The sequence below is a fragment of the Sus scrofa genome, chromosome 14 (assembly GCF_054392235.1).
Source record: "Sus scrofa isolate SSC_HxYL_T2T_F1_AM1 chromosome 14, Sscrofa_HxYL_maternal_Yorkshire_Landrace_v2.0, whole genome shotgun sequence".
Classification (NCBI taxonomy): domain Eukaryota; kingdom Metazoa; phylum Chordata; class Mammalia; order Artiodactyla; family Suidae; genus Sus; species Sus scrofa.
In genome coordinates, this window is record NC_139396.1 from 136,353,744 (window position 1) to 136,378,888 (window position 25,145).

The following is a 25,145-nucleotide window of genomic DNA, read 5'->3' on the forward strand; positions in this document are numbered from 1 at the left end:
CTGAGGTCTGAGTTGCAGATAAGCAGTTCCATACACACTTGGAGTCAAAAATAACTGATCCGGAGTTCCTGTCGTGGCGCAGTGGTTTATGAATCTGACCAGGAACCATGAGGTTGTGGGTTTGATCCCTGGCCTTGCTCAGTGGGTTAAGGATCCGACGTTGCCGTGAGCTGTGGCGTAGGTCGCAGATGCGGCTCGGATCTGGCGTTGCTGTGGCTACGGTGTAGGCCGGCAGCTATAGCTTCGATTAGACCCTAGCCTGGGAACTTCCATATGCCGTGGGAGCAGCCCTAGAAAAGGTGAAAAGACCAAAAACAAACAAACAAAAAAACCCAAAAAAACTGATCTGGGCCTAGAAAGAAGTTGCAAATGTCATTTAAAAAAAAATATTGAAACTCTGTTGGCATATTAAGGGAAAGGTTGCCTGCGTCAAGACAAAGGAAACCAAAAATGAGAACCTGGGCTAGTGAAGGTTTAGCATTCATCCCCAAGGCACACTGAGCGGCAGCTTGGGCTCAGGCTGCTAGAGGCCCTTTCTACGCAGCTGAGGCCTCTGTGAGCCAGGTCCTCGCTCCTGCTCGGGGAAGGAACACAGGGAATGTGGGAACGATGTGAAAAGAAGGGACGAGCATGAGGTGGGGGCATGGAGAGTGATACCCAGAACCTTCTGCTACTCAAAGGTACTGGGGTAGGTAGGTCTCTTATGACTAAGGCTAGAGACCAGGATGAAACTGCTGATTTCTGCTTTGAGAGCAAATTTTAAAGCAGTATCTTTTTTTTTCTTTTTTTTGGTCTTTTTAGGGCTGCACCCACATCATATGGAGGTTCCCAGGCTAGGGGTCGAACCGGAGCTGTTGCTGCCAGTCTATGCCACAGCCACAGCAACTTGGGATCCAAGTCGTGCCTGCAACCTACACCACAGCTCATGGCAACACTAGATCCTTAAGCCCCTGAGCAAGGCCAGGGATCGAACCTTTGTCCTCATGGGTATTAGTTGGGTTTGTTACTGCTGAGCCACGAAGGGAACTCCTAATGAATATAATTTTAATCAAACACACAGTTCCCATCGTGGTGTGGTGGAAATGAATCTTGACTAGGAACCATGAGGCTGCAGGTTCAATCCCTTGCCTCGCTCAGTGGGTTAAGGATCTAGTGTTGCCGTGAGCTGTGGTGTAGGTTGCAGATGCGGCTTGGATCCCACGTTGCTGTGGCTGTGGCGTAGGCCAGCAGCAGTAGCTCCGATTAGACCCCTAACCCAGGAACTTCCATATGCCACAGGTGTGGCGCTAAAAAGCAAAAATTTTAAAAATTAAAAAAAAAATAAACACAACGTGTTAGAGAGGAAATGTCCTGAAATATCTGAAACTACGACAACCACGGAGGGCTGTGGTTTGGGGTTCACGTTCAGGTGTACAGGTGGAAGAGGGGCTGATTTCTCTATACTTCTCTCTGGCTCTAATCCAGATCTTTTGTTCACTATTTTCTAGACACGAAAAGATGTTATGCACTAGGAGAGGCCCTCACCACCCCCGCCTGGCACCCAGGACGCGGCGGGGGGCTGCCCCACATCTGCGAAGCAGTCTGCCTGAGGGGGCTGCAGGCTCTCCCTCCCAGACACTGCTCAGTTTCTCCTCCTCCTGTCTTCATCTGCTTGACATGACTGGGTCTCTTCTGACCACTCCTCTGGACTATGGGGCTCTCCACAGGACAGAGTTTCCAAGACTGATGTTCCCCTGCAGCTTTTAGTGCCCTTGACCTATGCTCTGCTCTTGACACTTCCCCACAAAAACCTGCTTCATTATGTGATGGGCTGGCCTCCTTGTCACCGTCAGTCGAGGCAAAGAAAAACCTGTTCCGAACTCTCTTGCAGCCCTCCAAAGCCGATTGCCGCATCCACAACTGCCTGTCTTTGTAGAGACTGCACGTATTTGCCTTCAGAATCTCAGGTACAGCAAGGACCGGAAATCTTCCCAGGACTCACGGCCTTCCCTGCTCTTAAATCATGGGTTTAAGCTACTCAGCTAAGGACAAGCGATCAACCTGCCCAGCGAGGCCAGAGGGCGCAGCTCACCATCAGTGGACCAGTTCCCTTGACTCACCCACTGGAGGGTTATTTATCAGGAGAGGACAGGTCTCTCAAATGCATTTTGATTAACAATGCCCCTCACCCTCGCCACAATGTAAAAGAGAGACACTGTTTTTAAACATCTGAAACAGTAACAGAAATTCCATTTTTTTTTTTTAAACCTTTGTATATTTTCTTTTAGGGTTATTAGGGCTGTGGTGCCAGATAATTGACCCACTTCACATCAGATCCATTTTGGCAGCCCTGCCTATTTCTTTCTTTCTTTCTTTCTTTTTTTTTTTTTGTCTTTTTGCCATTTTCTTGGGCCGCTCCCGTGGCATATGGAGGTTCCCAGGCTAGAGGTCGAATTGGAGCTGCAGCCACAGGCCACGCCAGAGCCACAGCAACGCAGGATCCGAGCCATGTCTGCACCCACACCACGGCTCACGGCAACACCGGATCCTTAACCCACTGAGCAAGGCCAGGGATCGAACCTGCAACCTCATGGTTCCTAGTCAGATTCGCTAACCACTGAGCCATGATGGGAACTCCCAGAATCTTAGTAATTTTTACAAAGACTGTATGTCTGAAAGTGACATTTTTCTAGTGAAGTCTTTCATTTTTAGGAATACTTAAAGCCTTAATTAATAAGAATCATGAAAAGGTCTGCTCTTGAACTGAGCAATGCAGAGAATTCCGTCTAAGTGACTCTTTTTAAAGTGAAAACCGAGAAACTGGCTGAATGGGCATGAGCTTAGGTCAAAGGCATTACCTGAGAGGGAACCTGGTCAATCAGTGCCTCACAATGAAAAGTGTTTCCATAGAAAACTGTGACCTTTCTCCAGTCCCCAAAGGTTACCATTAAAGGACAATAGACAGCAGATTCCCTTCTTAATTAACATTTTTATTAAATAACCCATTTCAAATAATGGTTAAATTCTCTAAATTTATATCATTCTATTAACCATAATTTAATCTCATTAACCTTGAAATCCCAGTCTTAACTACCCAATTCTATACACCATGGTACTATCTACTAAACTAATTAAGTGACCTTCAAACTATTTCTCCTCCATATGAAATCACTATTTTTCTCGTTCACAGTTCTTTGTTGGATCTCTCTTGATATCATTTCCTGTGAACCTAGTTGCTGAAGGTCCCTGACCTGGGAAGAACTTTCCAACAAAATCAAATCATACATGACTGTCTCACTTGGTTCCTGCCTCCCCCCAGACTCTAACTGTCTGGTAGCACACAGACTCCTTTTGGGCCTAAAGATCCTGTCACTTAAAGGGAACTCCATTTCTTTTTTCTTTTTTTTTTTAAATGATTTTTATTTTTTTCCATTATAGATGGTTTGCAGTGTTCTGTCAATTTTCTACTATGTAGCAAAGTGACCCAGTCACACACACACACAAATATATACAAATGAATACATATGCATTCTTTTTATATATAAGAATGAATATATATACATTCTTTTTCTCACATTATCCTCCATCATGTTCCATCACATGTGATTAGATATAGTTCCCTGTGCTATACAGCAGGATCTCATTGCTTATCCACTCCAAATGCAATAGTTTGTATCTACGGGAAGTCCATTTCTATGGTAGTTAAACAGCTCTATCCTCCTGGTCATCTCTGCCTGGCTGGGTGTGGACGGGAAAGGGCTGGGAAGACAATGACCAGCGCTTCCCTCCAAGCTTCTCTGAGGAAGCACCCTTGACGTGAAGGCCGCTCCCCTAAATTCTGATTCGAGGAACTCTAGTCCCTCCTTTTTATATCCCTAAGAGTGGCTGAAGCAACAAGAGCCTCACTGTTAATTCCGGCTTTGCTTTTCCCCTTCAATACTCTGGCCAAGAGAAGATCACGAAGCTTTCTTTGTTTTCCCTCTTTTTTTTTTTCTGGCCACACCCACGGCATGTTCCTGGGCCAGCAATGACACCACTGGCTCCTTTAATTACTAGGCCACCAGGGGTCTCTCTTAGGGGTATACATTTTGTGTGTATTCATTTTCATTTTCTTTTTTGTTTTCTTTGTTTTCTTTTTCTTTTTAGGGTCACACCTGTGGCATGTGGAAGTTCCCAGGCTAGGGGTCAAATCAGAGCTGCAGCTGCCAGTCACAGCAACACATCACATCTCATGGCAACACTGGATCCTTAATCCACTGACTAGGGGCAGTGATCGAACCCACATCCTCATGGGTACTAATCGGGTTAGTAACCTGCCGAGCCACAAAGGCAACTCCAGAAAATGTATTCATTTTCTTAAGCTCCACCTTTAGAGTCCCCAGACTCAAGATACTCTCTCTTTCTAGAGTTGGGTTCTAAGCCGTTTAGAGAGGCAAAGTCCCCTTGCTGAAGCTGTTTGTACAAACACAAGAAAGCTACTCTCTTTTCCTGGGTCTTATCCTCACCAAAATAACCTTAGGCTTCATAAGTATCATCTTATGCACAACTGAGGGAAACACTTTAGGCAAAATTTGATTAAAAGCTAGAAGCTAAATAAAATGATCAGAGTGCCTATTCAAAAACACCCTGGGTTGTAATATACTTTTTGGACCATTGAGCTAAAAAAAATACCCAGTTAATTCAAAATTGCAACAAGTGATTGCAATTTTATAGCGGAGTTTTTTGTTTGTTTGTTTTGCTTTTTAGGGCTGCAGCTCTGGCATATGGAGCTTCCCAGGCTAAGGGTCTAAACAGAGCTACAGCTGCTGGCTATACCACAGCCACAGTAACGTGGGATCCAAGCCAAGTCTGCTCATGGCAATGCCAGATCCTTAACCCACTGATAGAGGCCAGGGATTGAACCCACATCCTCATGAATCCTAGTCGGGTTTGTTAACTGCTGAGCCATGAAGGGAACTCCATGACTACAATTTTATAGAGGAGAGAGGAGTTTTTTGTTGTGGTTGTCTGTTTGTTTTGCTTTTTAGGGCTGCAGCTGTGGCATATGCAAGTTCCCAGGCTAGGGGTTGAATCAAAGCTACAGCTGCTGGTGTACACCACAGACACAGCAACGCCAGATCCAAGCCGAGTCTGCAACCTACACCACAGCTCACAGCAATGCCGGATCCTTTAACCCACTGAGTGGGGCCAGGGATTGAACTCATGTCCTCATGGATACTAGTTGGGTTCGCTTCTGCTGAGCCACAACAGGACCTCCTATAGAGGAGATTTGAGAAGAATAAAACTATTTTTTTTCTTTTGTCTTTTTGCCATTTCTGGGGCCACTCCCGCGGCATATGGATGTTCCCAGGCTAGGGGTTGAATCGGAGCTGCAGCCGCCGGCCTACACCAGAGCCACAGCAACGTGGGATCCGAGCCGTGTCTGCGACCTACACCACAGCTCACGGCAACGCTGGATGGTTAACCCACTGAGCAAGGGCAGGGATCGAACCTGCAACCTCATGGTTCCTAGTCAGATTCGTTAACCATTGTGCCACAACGGGAACTCCAGAATAAAACTATTAATGGTAGTTTCTTTGCTGAGTGAGATTAGAGAGAAAAGTTTTCAATTTTATGTAGTACTTTGATATGATTAACAATGAGAATATAATGTTTTATAACCACAAACCAGGAAAGAAGAAGGAAATATATAAGACTTAACATCTGTCCCCTCCCCAAACCTAAACCTCACAGAGACCCACCAAGCTCCAGCTTCCTTTTGGGGACATAGCCAAGGTCATCTCTGGCTATTTGGGAGCCCCCACGATGCACACACATGCACCAAGAGCTTCTGAGGGGTAGGTTTTGAGGAGTCTGGAGTAGAGTCTGGAGTAAAGTCAGTACAGAAAGTCATTCTGTACTGACTTTTTGTACTGCCCTTGGATCCAGAGGCCCAGCACAGAAGCGGGCCTTGGCAAACAGAAAGGAAAAAAACCAAGCCGCAAACAGATGGGACAAGTGAGATAATCCTAGGAAGTGATTATTTGCGTGAGATAAAAGGAGCCAGGCAGTTTTAAGACAAATCAGTATCAAATGTCTGAGGAGGGAGGGAAGAGAAGTGGAAAGAGGGGACAGCGATTGAGAATCAAATCGCAGGCTCATCCCCCAACCCACCAAGTTCGCCAAAAAGCAAACGAGTCATGCAGCTAGAAACACGTGCCCCAGGGCAGTGAGGGGAGATGCCATTGCTCCAGATGGTGCGTCCCCCTGCCCCCTGCCCCCAAGCATCCTGGAGTAGTACTGGCTGGTGCTTGCGGCACAGGGCCACCTCCCTGGCAGGTACACCAGATGTTTACAATGAGGCATCTGGAGCATGCTGGGGGCGTCAGACTCAAGAAGTAATCTAGAGGGCTGACCCCAAGGGTCAACTGGTCTGAGGCTGCTTGGTAGGAAGCACCAGATCTGAAACTATCATTCTTTGAGGATAGGCGTCTCTGTTACCATCGTTTCCTACCCTAAATTAATCTCAAATGAAGGGGCGCCTGCTCCTCTGGGACACAGTTCCTCAGTATAAAGCATAAGGCTTTCTGTCAGCAGAAGCCCCCTGGTGGGAAGCCAACTTGGAGTATCCGGAAACAGACACCAACCCTGAGAGCAGTGAAGATAGCCAACAGAAAAAACAAAACACTTCTAGGATAACTAGCATGTGTGACTGCTGATGGCTCTGCGACCTTGGGAGTATAAGTATTTAGCATCCATGATACCAGACACAAGACAGGACCCTCAATGGAACCATCAAAGAATCCTAGCGTTAGAAAGCATTTTTGGGGGGCTACACGTGTGGCATTTGCAAGTTCCCAGGCCAGGGATCGAATCCATGCCCACAGCAGTAACCAGAGCCACACCAGTAACAATGCCAGATCTTTAAGCTGCTGAGCCACCAGGAAACTCCTAGAAAGCATTTTTGAAGCCTTCTGTCCTGACCTCCTCCCCAGTGGGGTAGCTTGTCGCTTGCGTGGAGTGGTTCATCTGTGGCTTTCCTGGAACAGTTAATGATATCAGATTGGTTGCTAAGCAGAAAAGAACCAAACTCCTCCATGCCTTTCATATCCTGGAATGGTTCATCTGCCCATCACAGACTATTTGTTTTGCAGCTGTTTCTATCCAGATCCACCCAACCAATGAGACAGACTGCCTGGGTTGGCTGCTGTGTTGCCAGGTGACTAAGCTCTCCAGTAACCTCACCTGAACGCCCTCTCCCGTGAGGGCTGAGCAGGACTGGATCTGCCAGACTCGGTCGCGGATGGTGTGCAGGTTCAGTCCTTCTGCGATTTCAGAGGCAGGGGCTGCTGTGAGCAGATCCTGCTTATTAGCAAAGATAAGCACTGGAACACAACTTAGCTTTTCTTCCTCCAGTAATTCAGCTAGTTCCTGGATCATTTTGGGAACAGATAGGGAGGGAAGGATGAAATGTATGCTATTTAACCATGCATTTCTAATTAGAAATAAAACAGTTAAGCTGACCAACTAGCAACTTTCAAGGGGGCAGTGGTTCTCAAATTTGAGCCTGTGCAAGAATCTCCTGGCAGATTTTAGACTTTGGAAAACTTGAGCCACGGCTCAGGAATCTGCATTTTTAACAAGCTCCACAGGTAGTTCTGTTATAGGGGATTCATAGATCACACTTTTTTATTTTATTTTATTTATTTTTTGTCTTTGTAGAGTCGCACCTGAGGCATATGGAGATTCCCAGGTGAGGGGTCACATTGGAGCTATAACTGCCAGCCTACACCACAGTCACAGCCACGCCAGATCTGAGCCTTGTCTGCAACCTACACCACAGCTCATGGCAATGCCAGATCCTTAATCCACTGAACAAGGCCAGGGATCGAACCTGTGTCCTCATAGATACTAGTCAGATTGGTTTCCGCTGAGCCATGATGGGAACTCCCTAGATCATACTTTAGAAACACTGTTCAAGGGAGGATACAAGTTGTGGTTAGAGATTTAAAACTTACCCAAGGTTATTATCTGCAAGTAACTTTCAATGCATATATACACACATGTACCTACATATATGTGTATGTATATATACATATGCATATATATATATATATTTTTTTTTTTTTTTTTGTCTTTTGTTGTTGTTGTTGCTATTTCTTGGGCCGCTCCCGCGGCATATGGAGGTTCCCAGGCTAGGGGTTGAATCGGAGCTGTAGCCACCGGCCTACGCCAGAGCCACAGCAACGCGGGATCCGAGCCGCGTCTGCAACCTACACCACAGCTCACGGCAACGCCGGATCGTTAACCCACTGAGCGAGGGCAGGGACCGAACCCGCAACCTCATGGTTCCTATCGGATTCGTTAACCACTGCGCCACGACGGGAACTCCTGCATATATATTTCAAAATTTGAACTCAAACTGACAATTGCTATGACACTGTGACTCTGTTTCCTCAATCTCTATCCTCAAAACATGCATGCATGTATATTACAGTTCATCAAACCCACATTCTAAAGTAACTGCACTAGTCCATCTGGCAAGGTCTATGATTTTTAAATTGTTGGTTGAGGTCTAAACTGTATGTTGATTCCATCTATAATAACTACAGGACAAGGTATCCACTTCGCTAAATGCCCACTTCTTACCCACTCAACCCACATTTTAGCTCCTTAAGACACTCTGGTTCTCAAAGAGCATGGGATGGTTCAAGACGCAGCTCCTCGCCTAACATTCTTCACCTCCAAGCTCATGTTGCACGCATGAGTGATGGTCCAGAAATCATCAGGGTGTGGAAGGGAGAAGGGCTGTCTCCAAGGGGCTGGTGAGTTCTCAAACTAGCTTCCAGGGAACAGGAACATAAATGTGGGACTGCTACCTTTGGAAGGTAGATGAGGACATAGGCCAAGGACTCTGCAACAAAAGGTAGGCACACTTCTCTAAAGAGGTCCACCCTGGAGTTCCTGTCATGGCACAGCGGAAACAAATCTGACTAGGAACCATGAGGTTGTGGGTTCCATCCCTGGCACTTGCTCAGTGGGTTAAGGATCTGGCATTGCCGTGAGCTGGGGTGTAGGTTGCAGACTTGGCTTGGATCTGGCGTTGCTGTGGCTGTGGCGTAGGCTGGCAGCTGTAGCTCCAATTAGACCCCGAGCCTGGGAACCTCCATATGTCTTGTGTGCGGCCCTAAAAAGACAAAAAAAAAAAAAAAAAAAAAGACATCCACCTTGCTACTCGCTTCTTATCAGTGCACTCAGTGAGGGTAAAATGGTCTATGCCTGTTGCTTCTCTATTTAGAGCTGTGTACACAAACCACATCGTGGAATCAAGTTGACGTGCACCCTGCATTTGAAGCCATCGTTGGGTTCAAAGGGTCCTATCTCTTGGCTTGGAAAGAAGAGCAGCTTTGTCTTCATTTGCACATTTCTTCTCATCCCTTCTAATTTATGCAAGTTACCCTGGGATCAATTAAGTTGGTACTGAAAAAAGTACATAGACATGATAAGGGAATTGCTCAAGTTCATTTCTAGGTGGCCTGAAGAGCTCTTAGGCATGGTGGTAAATTCCATTTGCTTATGTCCTATTTAATTTGATTAAAACTAAAAGGCTTTAAATGAAAAACTGTTTGTAGAATTCTCAACTAATTTCTTTTTAGGCAAGTGATATTTTGCCTGCTTGCCAAAATGACTACCTCGTTTAAACTGCAAAGGTTAAACAAAAAATACTTCCCTCACTCTTATATGTTTACAAAGTAGATTAATGAATACCCAATTATTTGGGAACTGTCTGAACAAAACAATCATTTACCTGACCCGTCTCTTCAAATCTTTTTCTGTCTGCGCTGTCAATTACATATATCTGTAAAGTAAAAGAAGAAGGTAACTTTAATAAGCAGCTATGGAAAAAGACAGGGCAACTTTCAGGGAAGGAGCAGATGATTCCCCAACAGCAGATTTCACTTAGCAGAGCATACAGAAACTAAGCTGGTAATTCTTTTTTTTTTTTTTGCCTTTTCTTGAGCCGCTCCTGTGGCGCCATATGGAGGTTCCCAGGCTAGCGGTCTAATCGGAGCTGTAGCCACCGGCCTACACCAGAGCCACAGCAACGCCAGATCCGAGCCCCATCTGCAACCTACACCACAGCTCATGAAAACGCTGGATCCTTAACCCACTGAGCGAGGACAGGGATCGAATCTGCAACCCCATGGTTCCTAGTCGGATTCGTTAACCACTGCGCCACGACGGGAACTCCTGAGCTGGTAATTCTTATGTCAGCCATAGATGTGAAATCATCACTTAATTCAAAGGAGATGCCCAGAAAACAAAGCTCCAGCAAAGCTCCAACGTAGAAAGTCAGGAGAGCCAAGCATGATAAAAACAGCTACATTGAATGGGCATGCACTGTACATTCTTTCTAGATTTAGCCTATGAGTCCCCATCATCACTCTGTGTGATAGATTTCATTTTTATCCTGTTTTGTACATATATAAACATGAGCCCAAAGAAGTTAAGTAACATGCCCAAGTTACATCTGGTACATGACAAAATGGGGACTCAAACTTGGGCACACTTGACAGTGAAGTCCATAGCTGCTCTTAAATATTCTGCTATACTAGGTCCCAAATTGTCAGGAAGACATGGTGTGGTTTTTTGTTTTTTGTCTTTTTTCATTTTCTAGGGCTGCACCCGCAGCATATGGAGGTTCCCAAGCTAGGGGTCAAATCGGAGCTGTAGCCACCGGCCTACATCAGAGTCAAAGCAACGTGGGATCCAAGCCATGTCTGCGACCTACAGCATAGCTCATGGCAACGCTAGATCCCCAACCCACTGAGTAAGGGCAGGGATCGAACCCTCAACCTCATGGTTCCTAGTCGGATTCGTTAACCACTGAGCCATGACGGGAACTCCAAGGCATGGTGTTTTGAGGCATTTACAAATCCTGTCATCCTCGAACATCATTCTGAAGGTACCATTTTCAGTATTAACTGTCTTTGGGTCGTAGGAGAGGAGACCCAGGGATCTCTATCCCAATTCTACCTTCACAGGCTGGGAGGTTAAGATCAAATACTGGAGGAGTTCCCGTTGTGGCTCGGTGGTTAACGAATCCGACTAGGAACCATGAGGTTTCAGGTTCAATCCCTGGCCTTGCTCAGTGGGTTAAGGATCCGGCGTTTCCGTGAGCTGTGGTGTAGGTCGCAGATGCAGCTCGGATGCTGAGTTGCTGTGGCTCTGGCGTAGGCCAGCATCTACAGCTCTGATTAGACCCCTAGCCTGGGAACCTCCATATGCTGTGGTAGTGGCCCTAGAAAAGGGAAAAGACCAAAAAAAAAAAAAAAAAAAATCAAATACTGGAAATAGCAAGGGCAAAGGCTCTGCCAGAGTAAGAAAAGTTTTGAGATTTACCATAAATTACAAATCCCTTTCTCCCTCATCACTGAATCTTATTTATTGCATAAAAAACACCCTCTAACAAAAATAAAAGAGAAATTAGGTAAGACCAAAAAAGAAAGAAAAATCACCTATAGTTACGGAACCTAAGCACATTAATTACTTTAACTTCCTATGAAAGTTCCCTTGTAATTCTTCATATGGAAAGCAAAAGAGAAAATGAGAGACATAATTTTTTAGTCCTTTTTCAATGAGTGTGTTAAATATTCTCCCAGTTTCTAACCTTAAATATTATCAAAATTTCAAACTTTCTTTAAAGAAGTTAGAACTGTTATTAAACTACTGGTATAATGGAAACACTTTTTATTTTTTATTTTTATTGTCTTTTTAGGACCGTACCCTCGGCATATGGAAGTTCCCAGGCTAGGGGTCGAATCAGAGCTGTAGCTGCCTGCCTACGCCACAGCCACACCCACCCCAGATCCAAGCCTTGTCTGACCTACACCACAGCTCACAGCAACTCAGGAGCCTTAACCCACTTATGAGGCCCAGGATCGAATCTGTGTTCTCATGGATATTAGTCAGGTTCGTTACTGTTGTGCCACAACGGGAACTCCTGGAAACACTTTTTAAAAAGAACATTCTCATTTAAAAACAACAATGAAAAACAATCTTCACTTCCCACCTTTACATGCCTTAAAATTGCTACTCTGACTTGAATTGATTAATAAATTCAGCAAAGTAGTAGGATATAAGATTAACATTCAGAAGTCAGTTGCATTTCTATATACCAGCAATGAAATATTAGAAAAGGAATACAAAAATATGATACCTTTTAAAACTGCACCTCACAAAATCAAATACCTCGGAATACACCTGACCAAGGAGGTAAAGGACCTATATGCCGAGAACTATAAAACTTTAATCAAAGAAATCAAAGAAGATGTAAAGAAATGGAAAGATATTCCATGTTCCTGGATTGGGAAAATCAATATTGTAAAAATGGCCATACTACCCAAAGCAATCTACAGATTCAATGCAATCCCTATCAAATTACCCATGACATTTTTCACAGAACTAGAACAAACAATCCAAACATTTATATGGAACAACAAAAGACCCAGAATCGCCAAAGCAATCCTGAGAAACAAAAACCAAGCAGGAGGCATAATTCTCCCAGACTTCAAGAAATACTACAAAGCCACAGTCATCAAAACAGTGTGGGGCTGGTATCAAAACAGACAGACAGACCAATGGAACAGAATAGAGAACCCAAAATAAACCCTGACACCTATGGTCAATTAATCTTTGACAAGGAAGGCAAGAACATAAAATGGGAAAAAGAAAGTCTATTCAGCAAGCATTGCTGGGAAACCTGGACAGCTGCATGCAAAGCAATGAAACTAGAACACACCCTCACACCATGCACAAAAATAAACTCCAAATGGCTGAAAGACTTAAATATATGACAGGACACCATCAAACTCCTAGAAGAAAACATAGGCAAAACACTCTCTGACATCAACATCATGAATATTTTCTCAGGTCAGTCTCCCAAAGCAATAGAAATTAGAGCAAAAACAAACCCATGGGACCTAATCAAACTGAAAAGCTTTTGCACAGCAAAAGAAAACAAAAAGACAACTTACAGAATGGGAGAAAATGGTTTCAAATGATGCAACTGACAAGGGCTTAATCTCTAGAATATATAAACAACTTATACAACCCAACAGCAAAAAAGCCAATCAATCAATGGAAAAATGGGCAAAAGACCTGAATAGACATTTCTCCAAAGAAGATATACAGATGGCCAGCAAACACATGAAAAAATGCTCAACATCGTTGATTATAAGAGAAATGCAAATCAAAACTACCATGAGATACCACCTCACACCAGTCAGAATGGCCATCATTAATAAGTCCACAAATAACAAGTGCTGGAGGGTGTGGAGAAAAGGGAACCCTTCTGCACTGTTGGTGGGAATGTAAGCTGGTACAGCCTCTATGGAGAACAGTTTGGAGATACCTTAGAAATCTATACATAGAACTTCCATATGACCCCGCAATCCCACTCTTGGGCATCTATCCAGACAAAACTCTACTTAAAAGAGACACATGCACCCGCATGTTCATAGCAGCACTATTCACAATAGCCAGGACATGGAAGCAACCCAAATGTCCATCGACAGATGATTGGATTCGAAAGATGTGGTATATATATACACAATGGAATACTACTCAGCCATAAAAAAGAATGACATAATGCCATCTGCAGCAACATGGATGGAACTAGAGAATCTCATCCTGAGTGAAATGAGCCAGAAAGACAAAGACAAATACCATATGATATCACTTATAACTGGAATCTAATATCCAGCACAAATGAACATCTCAGAAAAGAAAATCATGGACTTGGAGAAAAGACTTGCGGCTGCCTGATGGGAGGGGGAGGGAGTGGGAGGGATCGGGAACTTGGGCTTATCAGACACAACTTAGAATAGATGTACAAGGAGATCCTGCTGAATAGCATTGAGAACTTTGTCTAGATACTCATGTTGCAACAGAACAAAGGGTGGGGAAAAAATGTAATTGTAATGTATACATGTAAGGATAACCTGATCCCCTTGCTGTACAGTGGGAAAATAAAAAAAAAAAAATGCTACTCTGAAAACTTGCTCTCTCTCTTTTTTTTTTTTTTTGCTTCGAATTGGAGCAGCAGCTGCCAGCCTACGACACAGCCACAGCAACGTGGGATCCAAGCTGCATCTTCGACCTACAGCACAGCTCACGGCAACGCCTGATCCTCAACCCACTGAGCGAGGCCAGGGATCAAACCTGCAACCTCATGGTTCCCAGTCGGATTTGTTAACTACTGAGCCACGGGAACTCCAACTTGCTCTCTTTTAAAAGAAAAAAAAATTAACATTCCTTTGCATAAGTTAATGTACTCTCATTTAGAGTCACTAGCGCTAGCCATCACATCAGGAACCAAGCTCAGCCTCTTCTCAGAGGTTTCTACCTGTGTTTCCTTCATGGAGAATCAGAGGAGGAGGAAGGGTGGATGTGTTTGGTCTTAGTGCTTTTTTTTTGCTTTTTTTAGGGCCAAAGGTACGGCATAGGGAAGTTCCCAGGCTAGGGGTTGAGTCAGAGCTACAGCTGCCAGCCTACACCACAGTCACAGCAGTGCTGGATCCGAGCCTGGTCTTCAAGCTTCGACACAGCTCAAAGCATCGCCAGACACTTAGCCCACTGAACCAGGCCAGGGACCGAACACACATCCTCATGGATCCTAGTTGGGTTTGTTAACCACTGAGCCACGAAGGGAACTCCTGGTCTCAGTAATTTTTTTTCAGCTTTATTACTGTTGTTGTTAACATTGCTCTGACTCACTGTCGACACACACCACGGAGACACAAAATTGGCTACTGTCTGATAAGTCACTTTGCAGAATGTGGTGGTAGCTTAGTTTTCCAACAGTGGGTCTCACATTTTTAAAGTTGCAAGTACAGTATAAACATAGATATAGAAAGAAGGAATGCAATGGAAGTGTGAACTTCAATATAAAAGACCTGATTAGGACTCCGTGGGGGTCTACAGATTAGAATGATCTTCACTCAGGCAAGAGCTTGAGATGACGTGAGGGAGAGGCGTCAGGTGTTCTGGGTTCAGAGCGCTGCCTGAAGGCTGCAAGCAGGTCATGGGACAAGAAAGAAATGAACAAGCAGGACAAATGGCTTCTGAGCAAAGGGTGTGAGTAAGAAGGTAAAGAGGCTGAGACGAGGCTGAAAATACAATTAAAGATGTAGCTAAGAAACCGATGTTTTGATAGGATGAAAAAGACAGCTGGGAGAGAACAATGAGGAATGGAAAGACAGTTTTAATAGGAGACAAGGAGTTCCTGTTGTGGCTTAGAAGTAGTGAACCAGACTAGTATTCACGAGGATGTGGTTCAATCTCTGGCCTTGCTCAGTGGGGTAAGGATCCAGCGTTGCTGTGGCTGTGGTGTAGGCTGTAGATTCAGCTAGGATCTGGCGTTGCTGTGGCTGTGGTGTAAGCTGGCGGCTACAGATCCAATTCAGCTCCTAGTCTGGGAATTTCTATATGCCATAGGTGAGGCCCTTAAAAAAAAAAATTTGTTTTTCTGTGGTGGCATATGCTTCTCCAGGCCACCCTCCTCCCTAGTGCTGCCCAATTTCTTCATGCAAATATCTGTTTGCTTTTGGTCAACAGCCTAGGATAAGGATAGCCTCTTTCTTTTTTCAGTTAATAACAGCCTAATAACAGTGTTAATCCAGTCATGCAAATTTTTTTAAAAATTGTAATCCCAAAACAAACACAAAATACTCAGAAAGTACTAGAGAAAGTTAAATAGTGCTTCTGACCAATCTTAAAATATTATGGGCCTTCAAAAATTGTTTCATAAACCTATTCTAAAATAATCTTATAATTCATGGCACTCAGAATAAGAACGATACTTTTAGCCAAGTCAATTCACATCTGCAGTGGCGAATGCTACAAAATTTTATTTGGTTGTAGAAGGAAGACCTAGAGAAAAATATTTTTTTCTGGATGGAAGTTCAGCCAACTCTGCATCATCCAGAGACTGACTCTCCAGCGTGTGAAGGGAGGGCCTTTTGTTTCTACTCTTGCTCCTGGTCCTCCTCCTTCCTGCTGCCACCTTTTGGCCATCTTATTGCTCCTAAGTATTTCTCCACCTGAGAGGTAAGTGGAGACCAGAGAGATGATACCAAAAATTGTGGCTTTTTATTGAGAGCTTGAGCAAAAGTCAAAGAGGAGGCTGCAACAAATAAGTTTTCTGGATAACTTATGGTGTTCAATTATTTGTGCTCTCGTAGTACTGCTGCTTAAGTGTGAGTGAGATTATGGAAATAATGCAGGAGATGGTTCTCTGAGCTCTATCTCTCTTGATGTCCTTGGGATTTGGAAATGATGACAAGTTACTTTGTTTAAATTATGTTTCAAGACAAAACTAGTAATGATAAAATAAATGGAGTTTGGTAGTAATATGAATACATATCTTGGAAAAAAATGATGCACTTTTATCTATCAAAAGGCTGTTATTTCCTGGCACGAGAGAAATGGAAGACATCCTATCCCCTCCCTTCTATCATATCTCAGCGTCAATTTCTTAGTTGCTTCCCCCAAATTAATAAAGCTAGAGTCAGATGTTCTCCGTGTTATCATGCCTGAGAATAACTCTGGCACTTTTAGGAGCTGCTCTGACTCTTTCAACCTCTTTGAGAAACATATAATGTTCTAAAGTGGGGGCTGGCAATCTTTTTCTATAAGGGTCCAGTTAGTAAATATCTTAGGCTTTGTGGCCCATACAATCTCTTTCACAGTTACTAAACTCTGCTGCTGTGGTGCAAAAGCAACTCAAAAAACAATATGTAAACAAATGGATGTGGCTGTTCCATCAGACCTTTATTTATAGACACTGAAATTTGAATTTTTTTTGTCTTTTGTCTTTTTTAGGCCGTACCCTCAGCATATGGCAGTTCCCAAGCTAGGGGTCTAATCGGAGCTGTAGCCGCTGGCCTACACCAGAGCCACCACAGCAATGCAGGATCCGAGCCGAGTCTGCGACGTACATCACAGGTCATGGCAACGCTGGATCCTCAACCCACTGAGCGAGGCCAGGGATCAAACCCGAAACCTTGTTCCTAGTTGGATTCGTTTCTGCTGCGCCACGACGGGAACTCCTGAAATTTGAATTTCATATCACTTTCATGTGTCATGAAACCTTATTCTTCTTTGAATTTTTTTTCAACCACTTAAAAAAAATCTGAAAACTGGAGTTCTCGTCATGGAGCAGCGGAAACGAATCCGACTAGGAACCGTGAGGTTGTGGGCTCGATCCCTGGCCTCCCTCAGTGAGTTCAAGATCTGGTGTTGCCGTGAGCTGTGGTGTAGGTCAGAGACGCATTTCCGTGAGCTGTGGTGCAGGTCAGAGATGCGGCTCAGATCCAGCGTTACTGTGGCTGTGGTGTAGGCCGGCAGCTGTAGCTCTGATTAGACCCGCAGCCTGGGAACCTCCTTATGCCTTGGGTGCAGCCCTAAAAAAAAGCAAAAGAAAAAAAAAAAAAGGAAAACCATTCTTAGCTCATGGGCAATACAATAATAGGGTGCAGGCTGGACTGGTTTGTCGACAGCTGCTCTAAAGTAAGAATCTATTACGGCACTTTGGAGATAACTGAAGAATTAACCAGGCAAGAAAATGTGTCAAGCCTCAACCCTGCTCTTGCAGGAAGCATCGAGTCTAGTGTAACAGGTCTTTTCAACTGAAATGGAAGACTCTTAAATTCAGACAAACTAATAGAACCCACCAGCCACTGCCACTCCAAGCTGCTACAAAATGGGCAGGCAGGGCTAAAAGTCACAAGGCTTTGGAATCGAACCCTGGAGACTCAGCTGGTCCCCAAGACTTGTTTAATCTCAACAGCAGTGGAAAATAACAAGAGGTTGGCTCTGAATCCAAAATACTGTTTGATACTGGCAACGTAATATAGTTGGAGAAAGCTCCTCTAGGGTTACTTTGAACTGATTTTTGCTGGATTGAAATAATATGATGGCTTGGATTCGCTTTAAAATACTTAAAAAAGGAGTTCCCTTGTGGGGCAGTGGGTTAAAGATTCAGCGTTGTCATTGCAGCAGCCCAGGTCACTACTGTGGCACGGGTTTTATCCCTGGGCCAGGAAAAAAAAAAAAAAACAAAAAACCAAAAAAACTTAAGGAAGATGAAACAAGATTGCCAAAACTGAATTAAGGAATCTGGATAATGGGTAGGTATCTAGGTTTTCATTATACTATTTTTTTTTTAAACTTTGCATACATTTGAAAATATTTAAAATAGTATTTCAAAACCAGACACATTATTTGGCATTACAGAAGTTGTTTCTTTCTATATTAAAGGGAAAATTTTTCTTTTTGCCCAGCATTTTTCTTTCATTCTCCTAGAAGGCACATAATATATTTTGGAAGAATAACTGGTTGAATAGATGGATAAATGGATGCCTGTCATAGTATGTCTCATCTTTTTCTTCTCATCCATTTAAACCTGGGGCACCAGGAATACACTGGAACTTACCTCCACCAACGGCCAGAAATATGATGAGCTGGTGTGACAACCATCTCAGTACCTCAAATGTGTTTACTAATTTGATGGTAGTATGATTTTATTTATTTTTATTTTTTTGCTTTTTAGGGCCACACCCATGGCATATGGAAGTTCCCAGGCTAGGGGTGAATTGGAGCTGTAGCTGCCGGTCTGCACCACAGCTCAAAGACAGATCCCTAACTCACTGAGCAAGGCCAGGGATCGAACCTGGGTCTGCACGGATACTAGTCAGATTCATTTCCACTGGGCCACAACGGGAACTTCGGTGGTACAATTTTATATTTTGATATTATTCTCTATTTAAGAATCGTGATAAGTAAATGCATTCACTACTTCTCATAAACCCTCCGTGAAGCAGATGCTCTACCCAGTTCATAGAGTTAATAAGCCCTGGACCTGACCACAATGATACAGAATCATAAAACTTCAGAGGTGGAAGGGAATTTAGAAGTTATGGTAAACTTCTAAAGTTGGAATTCTACTAAAGTTGAATTCCACCTCCATTCTACCTAGAGTTGGAATCCATCTATAACAATTATCCATTTCATTTCATTTTTTTGGTACTGTTCTAAGCCCTGGGAATACAACAGTTAAAGGGAAAAGAAAAGAAAAATGCCCGTTTACATGGAACTTACATTCCAGTGGGGGAGAAATGTAATAAATAAAAATACGTCTGAGGTGAGGAATTACACCATGAGACTATCTAAGGAAAAAGAATTCTAGCATTGGAAACAGCAATGACAAAGACCCCGGGGCGGGAGCACGCCAGCATTCCAGCAGCAGCAGGGAGGCTCACTGTGGCTGGCACTGGGTGAGAGGTGGGAAGAGGACTCCGAAGGTAGGGTGCCTTGTGGGCCGCTGTAAGAGCTGAGGTTCTTACTCTGCAATGGGAAGCTTAGGTTTTCACAGGATCACGACAGCTATGGTGTTGAGGAGAGACCTCAGAGAGGCAAGTTAGGAGACTAATTAAGACAATACTGCAATGATCTAATCAATGCATGGAAGCAGTGGGGGGTGGAGAGAAGTGGTCAGATTCTAGAAATACTCTTTTTTTTTGGTCTTTTGTCTTTTTAGGTCCGCACCCACCGCATATGGAGGTTCTCAGGCTAGGGGTCCAATCAGAGCTATAGCTGCCAGCCTGTGCCAGAGCCACAGCAACGCCAGATCCAAGCCACATCTGCGACCTACACCACAGTTCACGGCAATGCTGGATCCTTGACCCACTGAGCGAGGTTAGGGATCGAACCCACAACCTCATGGTTCCTAGTCGGATTTGTTTCTGCTGCACCATGACAGGAACTGCAGATTCTAGAAATACTTTGAAGACAGAATTGACAGGATTGGCTGATGGAGCAGATGTGGGGAGTGAGAGGAAAAGAAGCCTAGGAGGAGTTCAGTGCTTTTGGATCGATGTGACGGTCACTGAGAAGACTGGAGGAGAAGCAGGTCGGGGCAGGAGTGGAGAAAGACAGGGATTTGGTTTTGGACAGGGGAAGGTGGAGGAGACTTACTAGCCACTGGCGTGCAGATGTCACATGGGCAGCTGGCTGTCTGTGCAACTGAGTTCCAGGCTGGAGATAACAGTTTGGGATTCACGGGTATGTGATGAACACCGGGAAACGGTGAGGTCACCTAGGCAGCGAGCGACTTGGAGAACAAAAGCACAGGCCTGACCTCTGGGGCACCCCAACATTTGGAAGTTGGGAAACAGGGAAAAAAGAGCCATGGAGACTGAGGAGGAGGAGTAAGTGAGACAGAATGGTGTTCTGGAAGCCAAGGAAAGACAGTATTTCAAGGACAGCACGATCACCTTTGTTAAATGTGCTGACAGGTCAAGTGAGATGAGCAAACCTGATTCTCTGCATGGAGGGTTCCTGGTAGGGAGAGGAAGTGAAGACAGAAAATTGCTCTAAGGAGTTTGTTGTAAAGAGAGGCTGAGGAATCGGACAGTATCTAGAGGGCGATGTACAGTCAAGACCAGGGTTTGGTGGTGGTGTTCTTTTTAATTTTCTAAAGATTAATTTTTTTAGGGCCACACCCGCAGTATATGGAAGTTCCCAGGCTAGGGGTTGAATCGGAGCTGCAGCTGCCAGCCTACACCACAGCCACAGCAACGTCTGATCTGAGCCATGTGTGAGATCCATGCTGCAGCTTAAAGCAATGCTGGATCCTTAACCCACAGAGCAAGGCTAGGGATTGAACCTGCATTCTCATGGATACTAGCTGGGTTCGTTTCCACAGAGCCACAACAGGAACCCCAGAGTTTTGTGTTTTTAAACAAGAGGACCTACAGGGTGTGTGCGTTTGGACAGGAGTGAGCAGGTGGAAAGAGACACGGAGGAAGCAGCAGCAGAGAAGGAAACTGAGATGCGGGGTAAGTTCTGCTGTCAGTGAAGACTGGTGTGTTTTTGTAGTGTATCATTCATGGTCATAATTAAAGTAAACACAAACTTTCAGTTCATGGAAATAATATGCAACTTTTTTTTCCTATCCAAGTTCACAAGAGGCCCTGGCTTTAGGAAATGACAGTAAGAGTGAGTGGCTGAGGTGGGGTGGATGACAAGATCACGGGAAGGGAGAGGATGGGGCTGAGAGGCTGAGGTACTGGAGAAATCGTATACCTGGATGGTGAAATCTCCAAGAATCCTAAACAGTGGTCCTAGGGAACGTGAGCTGGGAGCTAAGGTCTCAGCTTCTGCCCACGGGAACGCTGCCTGGGCTGAGAGTCCCCAGTGCGTGGGGCGCCTTCTACTTCAGGACAGATACAAGTAGAGGAAACGTCTTTCTTCTTAAACTGAGTGCAACTCCATCACCTAATACTCCCCAAAGTGCTCCTTGTCCAGTCTTCTAAAACTATTCCTGATGAAGCTAATCTCTGTGACTTAAGACAGTTCTTGAAGCAACTGGAGATAGTTTCAAGTGTTTTCTCTTCCAGGAAGGACACTGACAGGTCTTTCAACCATTCCTCCTGTATCACGGTTTCCGGGACCTTCACTATCTTGGTTGGTCTCTTTGGGATACATTTGATGTATTGATTTCCTTGGGGGTAACGGAGTCAATGGCACAATCTCCTGACTTCTCTTCTGCTGTTCAAACCACTACAGTAATTAGTAAATATTTTATTTGCCAAGGTGGGTGTGGACACAGCATTGTTATTGAGCAACAGCAAAACAACTTATACAAGTTACACAAAGCTCCACAGTCTAGAGCCTTCCACCAGCCCTAAATCCATAGTGACAGAGAGCAATGTTACGGCAATGGAATCGTTGACAAGAAAGACCATTACAGTGTTAATGCTCCTAAGACAGGGCAGAAGACACTATGAATTGATGTGTCAGAAGGAGTACTTACGAGAATATCAGTGTTTTCAAAATAATTCCTCCAGTATGGTCTGATTTTCCTCTGTCCACCAATGTCCCATACATTCAGTTTAAAACCTTGTGATTGTACACTTTTGATGTTAAAACCCTGAAAGAGAAACACCAAGTTTTACTAGGCTTTGAGATCATAATTCTGACAAAGTTATATGTAGCAGCTATGTCATTTATTAATTCTGAGATATTCTGCCAAATGTGACACCGATGATACTGAAAACAGCTTGCTCTGATAGGGAAGAAAATAAATGCATTTATACAGGCTTAGGTCTTTTAGGTTGGAGTCAGTGTTGATGACGTCATGGGTATACGCGCACATGAAACTGCTAAGGACAACATGCTATAAGAACAGCTCTGGGAGTTCCCATTGTGGCTCAGTGTTAACGAATCTGATTAGGAAACATGAGGTTGCGGGTTCGATCCCTGGTCTCCCCCAGTGGGTTATGGATCTGGCATTGCCGTGGAGCTGTGGTGTAGGTCGCAGATGCAGCTTGGATCCCTTGTTGCTGTGGCTGTGGCATAGGCTGGTGGCTACGGCTCCGATTAGACCCCTAGCCTGGGAACCTCCATATGCAGAGGGAGAGGCCCTAGAAGAGGCAAAAAACACCCCTCCCAAAAAAACACCAAAAACAGCTCTGACAGTTAACACAGACCACGTCCCTTGATGAGTCCTCAGGATGGTGAATTTTTTTTTTTTTTTTTTTTTTGGTCTTTGCTATTTCTTGGTCTTGGGCCGCTCCCGTGGCATATGGAGATTCCCAGGCTAGGGGTCCAATCGGAGCTGTAGCCACCGGCCTACACCAGAGCCACAGCAACGCGGGATCTGAGCCGTGTCTGCAACCTACACCACAGCTCACGGCAACGCCGGATCGTTAACCCACTGAGCAAGGGCAGGGATCGAACCTGCAACCTCATGGTTCCTAGTGGGATTCGTTAACCACTGCGCCACGACGGGAACTCCAGGATGGTGAAATTTAACAGGACATTACGTGTAGCTAACAAAAACCAAAGCTGACTGTGCAGACTCAGCAGAACAGAACAAGTAAGTGCTAAGTTTAAAAAGAAGCAAAAGCTATAACCTGAAAGACAGGATCCTTTAAGAGCAGCTCAAAATTAAAGAAATTTCCTCACATGGACTGATCACGGAAAAGAAGGAGCTGAACTCAGGTCCTGAAGGGGGAGGCTGGTTTGTAATTGGAGTAGCTCCCTGTGGAGGGAGGTGAGCCTGCTGGGACAGCGTGTTCCAGCACTGAGTGGCGTGCTCAGTATAGGTGGTAATGAACAAACAAACAGGTGGGCATTTGAAACTGTTCTTGAATAGGTATCTCTAATGAGCTTGAAAAGAAAGCATTCATTTTCAGGACAGTGACTCGAGGTGGAACTTTGGGGAAGCTGAGCCAATCAGGGGCAGGCAGAATGGTGAGCTGGGGGTTGGCATGCAGAGAATCAACAGGAATTTGGGGGCTGGAAGAGAAGGCATTTCATGAGCAAGAATTAAAAAAAAAAATTCGGGGAGTTCCTGTCGTGGCACAGTGGTTAATGAATCCGACTAGGAACCATGAGGTTGCGGGTTTGATCCCTGGCCTTGCTTAGTGGGTTAAGGATCCGGTGTTGCTGTGAGCTGTGGTGTAGGTCACAGACGTGGCTCAGATCCCGAGTTGCTGTGGCTGTGGCGTAGGCCAGTGGCTACAGCTCCTATTAGACCCCTAGCCTGGGAACCTCCATAAGCTGCGGGAGTGACCCTAGAAAAGGCAAAAAGACAAACAAACAAACAAACAAAATTTGGGAGTTGCCTAGTAGCCTAGTGGTTAAAGGTTTGGTGTTGTCACTGCTGTGATTTGCCTGGGAACTTCCTCATGCCTTGGGCAAGGCCAAAAAAAAAAAAAAAAAGGGAAACCCAAACAACAACAACCACCAAAAAACCTCACAAAAATCTTCTTGCAAGAATGATATACTGAAATCAGGATCTGAAGGATCCAATCAACAGTTTGCCCCCCAGAGACATTGTTTTTCATCCAGAATAACTGGAGTTAAGTGGGCTTCTGAATGTGTCCATAAACATGTGCCTTTTCTGGGGACTTCCTGTCGTGGCTTAGCAGGTTATGAACCTGACTAGTATCCATGAGGATGCGGGTTCCATCCTTGGACTTGTTCAGTGAGTTAAGGATCTGGCGTTTCATGTGGCTTGGATCCTGTGAGGCTGTGACTGTGGTGTAGGCCGGCAGCTGCAGCTCTAATATAACCCCTAGCCAGATGCCACAGTTGCGCCCCCCCCATACAAAACACAAAATTGTCTTTTTTGGCAGCTTGCCAACACACTACTGCCTCACACAGAAGGACAAGGCACAGGGCAACAGTACAGGAAAACCGCCACCCAATTTCCACTGAGGACAGTCACTAGAGGATAACTGGATGATGCTGACGACAGCTCCTCTAAAATGTCAATGACTGAATAAATTAGAAGTTTAAGAACTGTTAGGGGAAGTGGCTTAAGCTTATTGGAAAAGATAGCTTCATTCTGACTCACTGATAAAACCACTTTTCTGTGTTTAAAAATTCTGCACTTAACTATACTATTAAATGTCAAACCCAGTAACAACAAAATCTCTTCTGAAATGAAGCAGGTAGTAAATAAGAGTAAATTCTGTAAGTCATCAGACCCAACCAACCTACTAAGAAATTATTCTAAGGAAATAATAATGAATGGATACGAACATTTAGAGACGTGTACTGTATAAGTATTTACATGCAGAACAATGTAGAAAGATGTTCAAGATACATTAAGTGAAAAAGATGATACAAAACAGTATATTCTCCATGAGCCATTTTTACTTTTTATTTTAAATATACCCATCACACACGTGGAAAGAAAAAAACCCACATATAAAAATACATTCTTAAATATTAACAGTGGTTATGTCTATTATAGGTGATTTCTATTTTTTCAATTTTACTTATTTATACATTCTAAATTTACTACAATGAGCATCTATTAATTTTTCTAATATAAAACAAAATCACGGAGTTCCCATTGTGGCTCAGTGGAAACGAGTCTAACTAGTATCCATGAGGATGCAGGTTCGATCCCTGGCCTTGCTCAGTGGGTTGAGGATCTGGCGTCGCCATGAGCTGTGGTGAAGGTCGCAGACACAGCTCAGATCTGGTGTTGCTGTGGCTGTGGCATAGGCCAGCAGTTAGGGCTCCGATTTGCCCCCTAGCCTGGGAACCTCCATATGCTGTGGGTGCGGCCCTAAAAGCAAACAAAAAAGCAAACAACAAAAAAAAAA

The 25,145-nt window shown here is 44.3% G+C and overlaps 2 protein-coding genes across 2 annotated transcripts in view; both read right to left on the reverse strand.

Moving 5' to 3' along the window:
• The window catches only part of PCGF6 (polycomb group ring finger 6), a 1,082,924-nt gene that overhangs the window by 468,447 nt on the left and 589,332 nt on the right, over positions 1–25,145 (reverse strand). The gene's annotated exons all lie outside the window — the stretch shown is intronic.
• Positions 1–25,145, reverse strand: part of ARL3 (ADP ribosylation factor like GTPase 3) — a gene marked incomplete at its 5' end in the record, with an annotated part of 31,200 nt that overhangs the window by 4,434 nt on the left and 1,621 nt on the right. Inside the window, 3 exon segments of the mRNA NM_001031785.1 lie at positions 7,204–7,389; positions 9,767–9,817; positions 21,836–21,952. Of these exon segments, the coding sequence (NP_001026955.1) occupies positions 7,204–7,389; positions 9,767–9,817; positions 21,836–21,952 (354 nt within the window).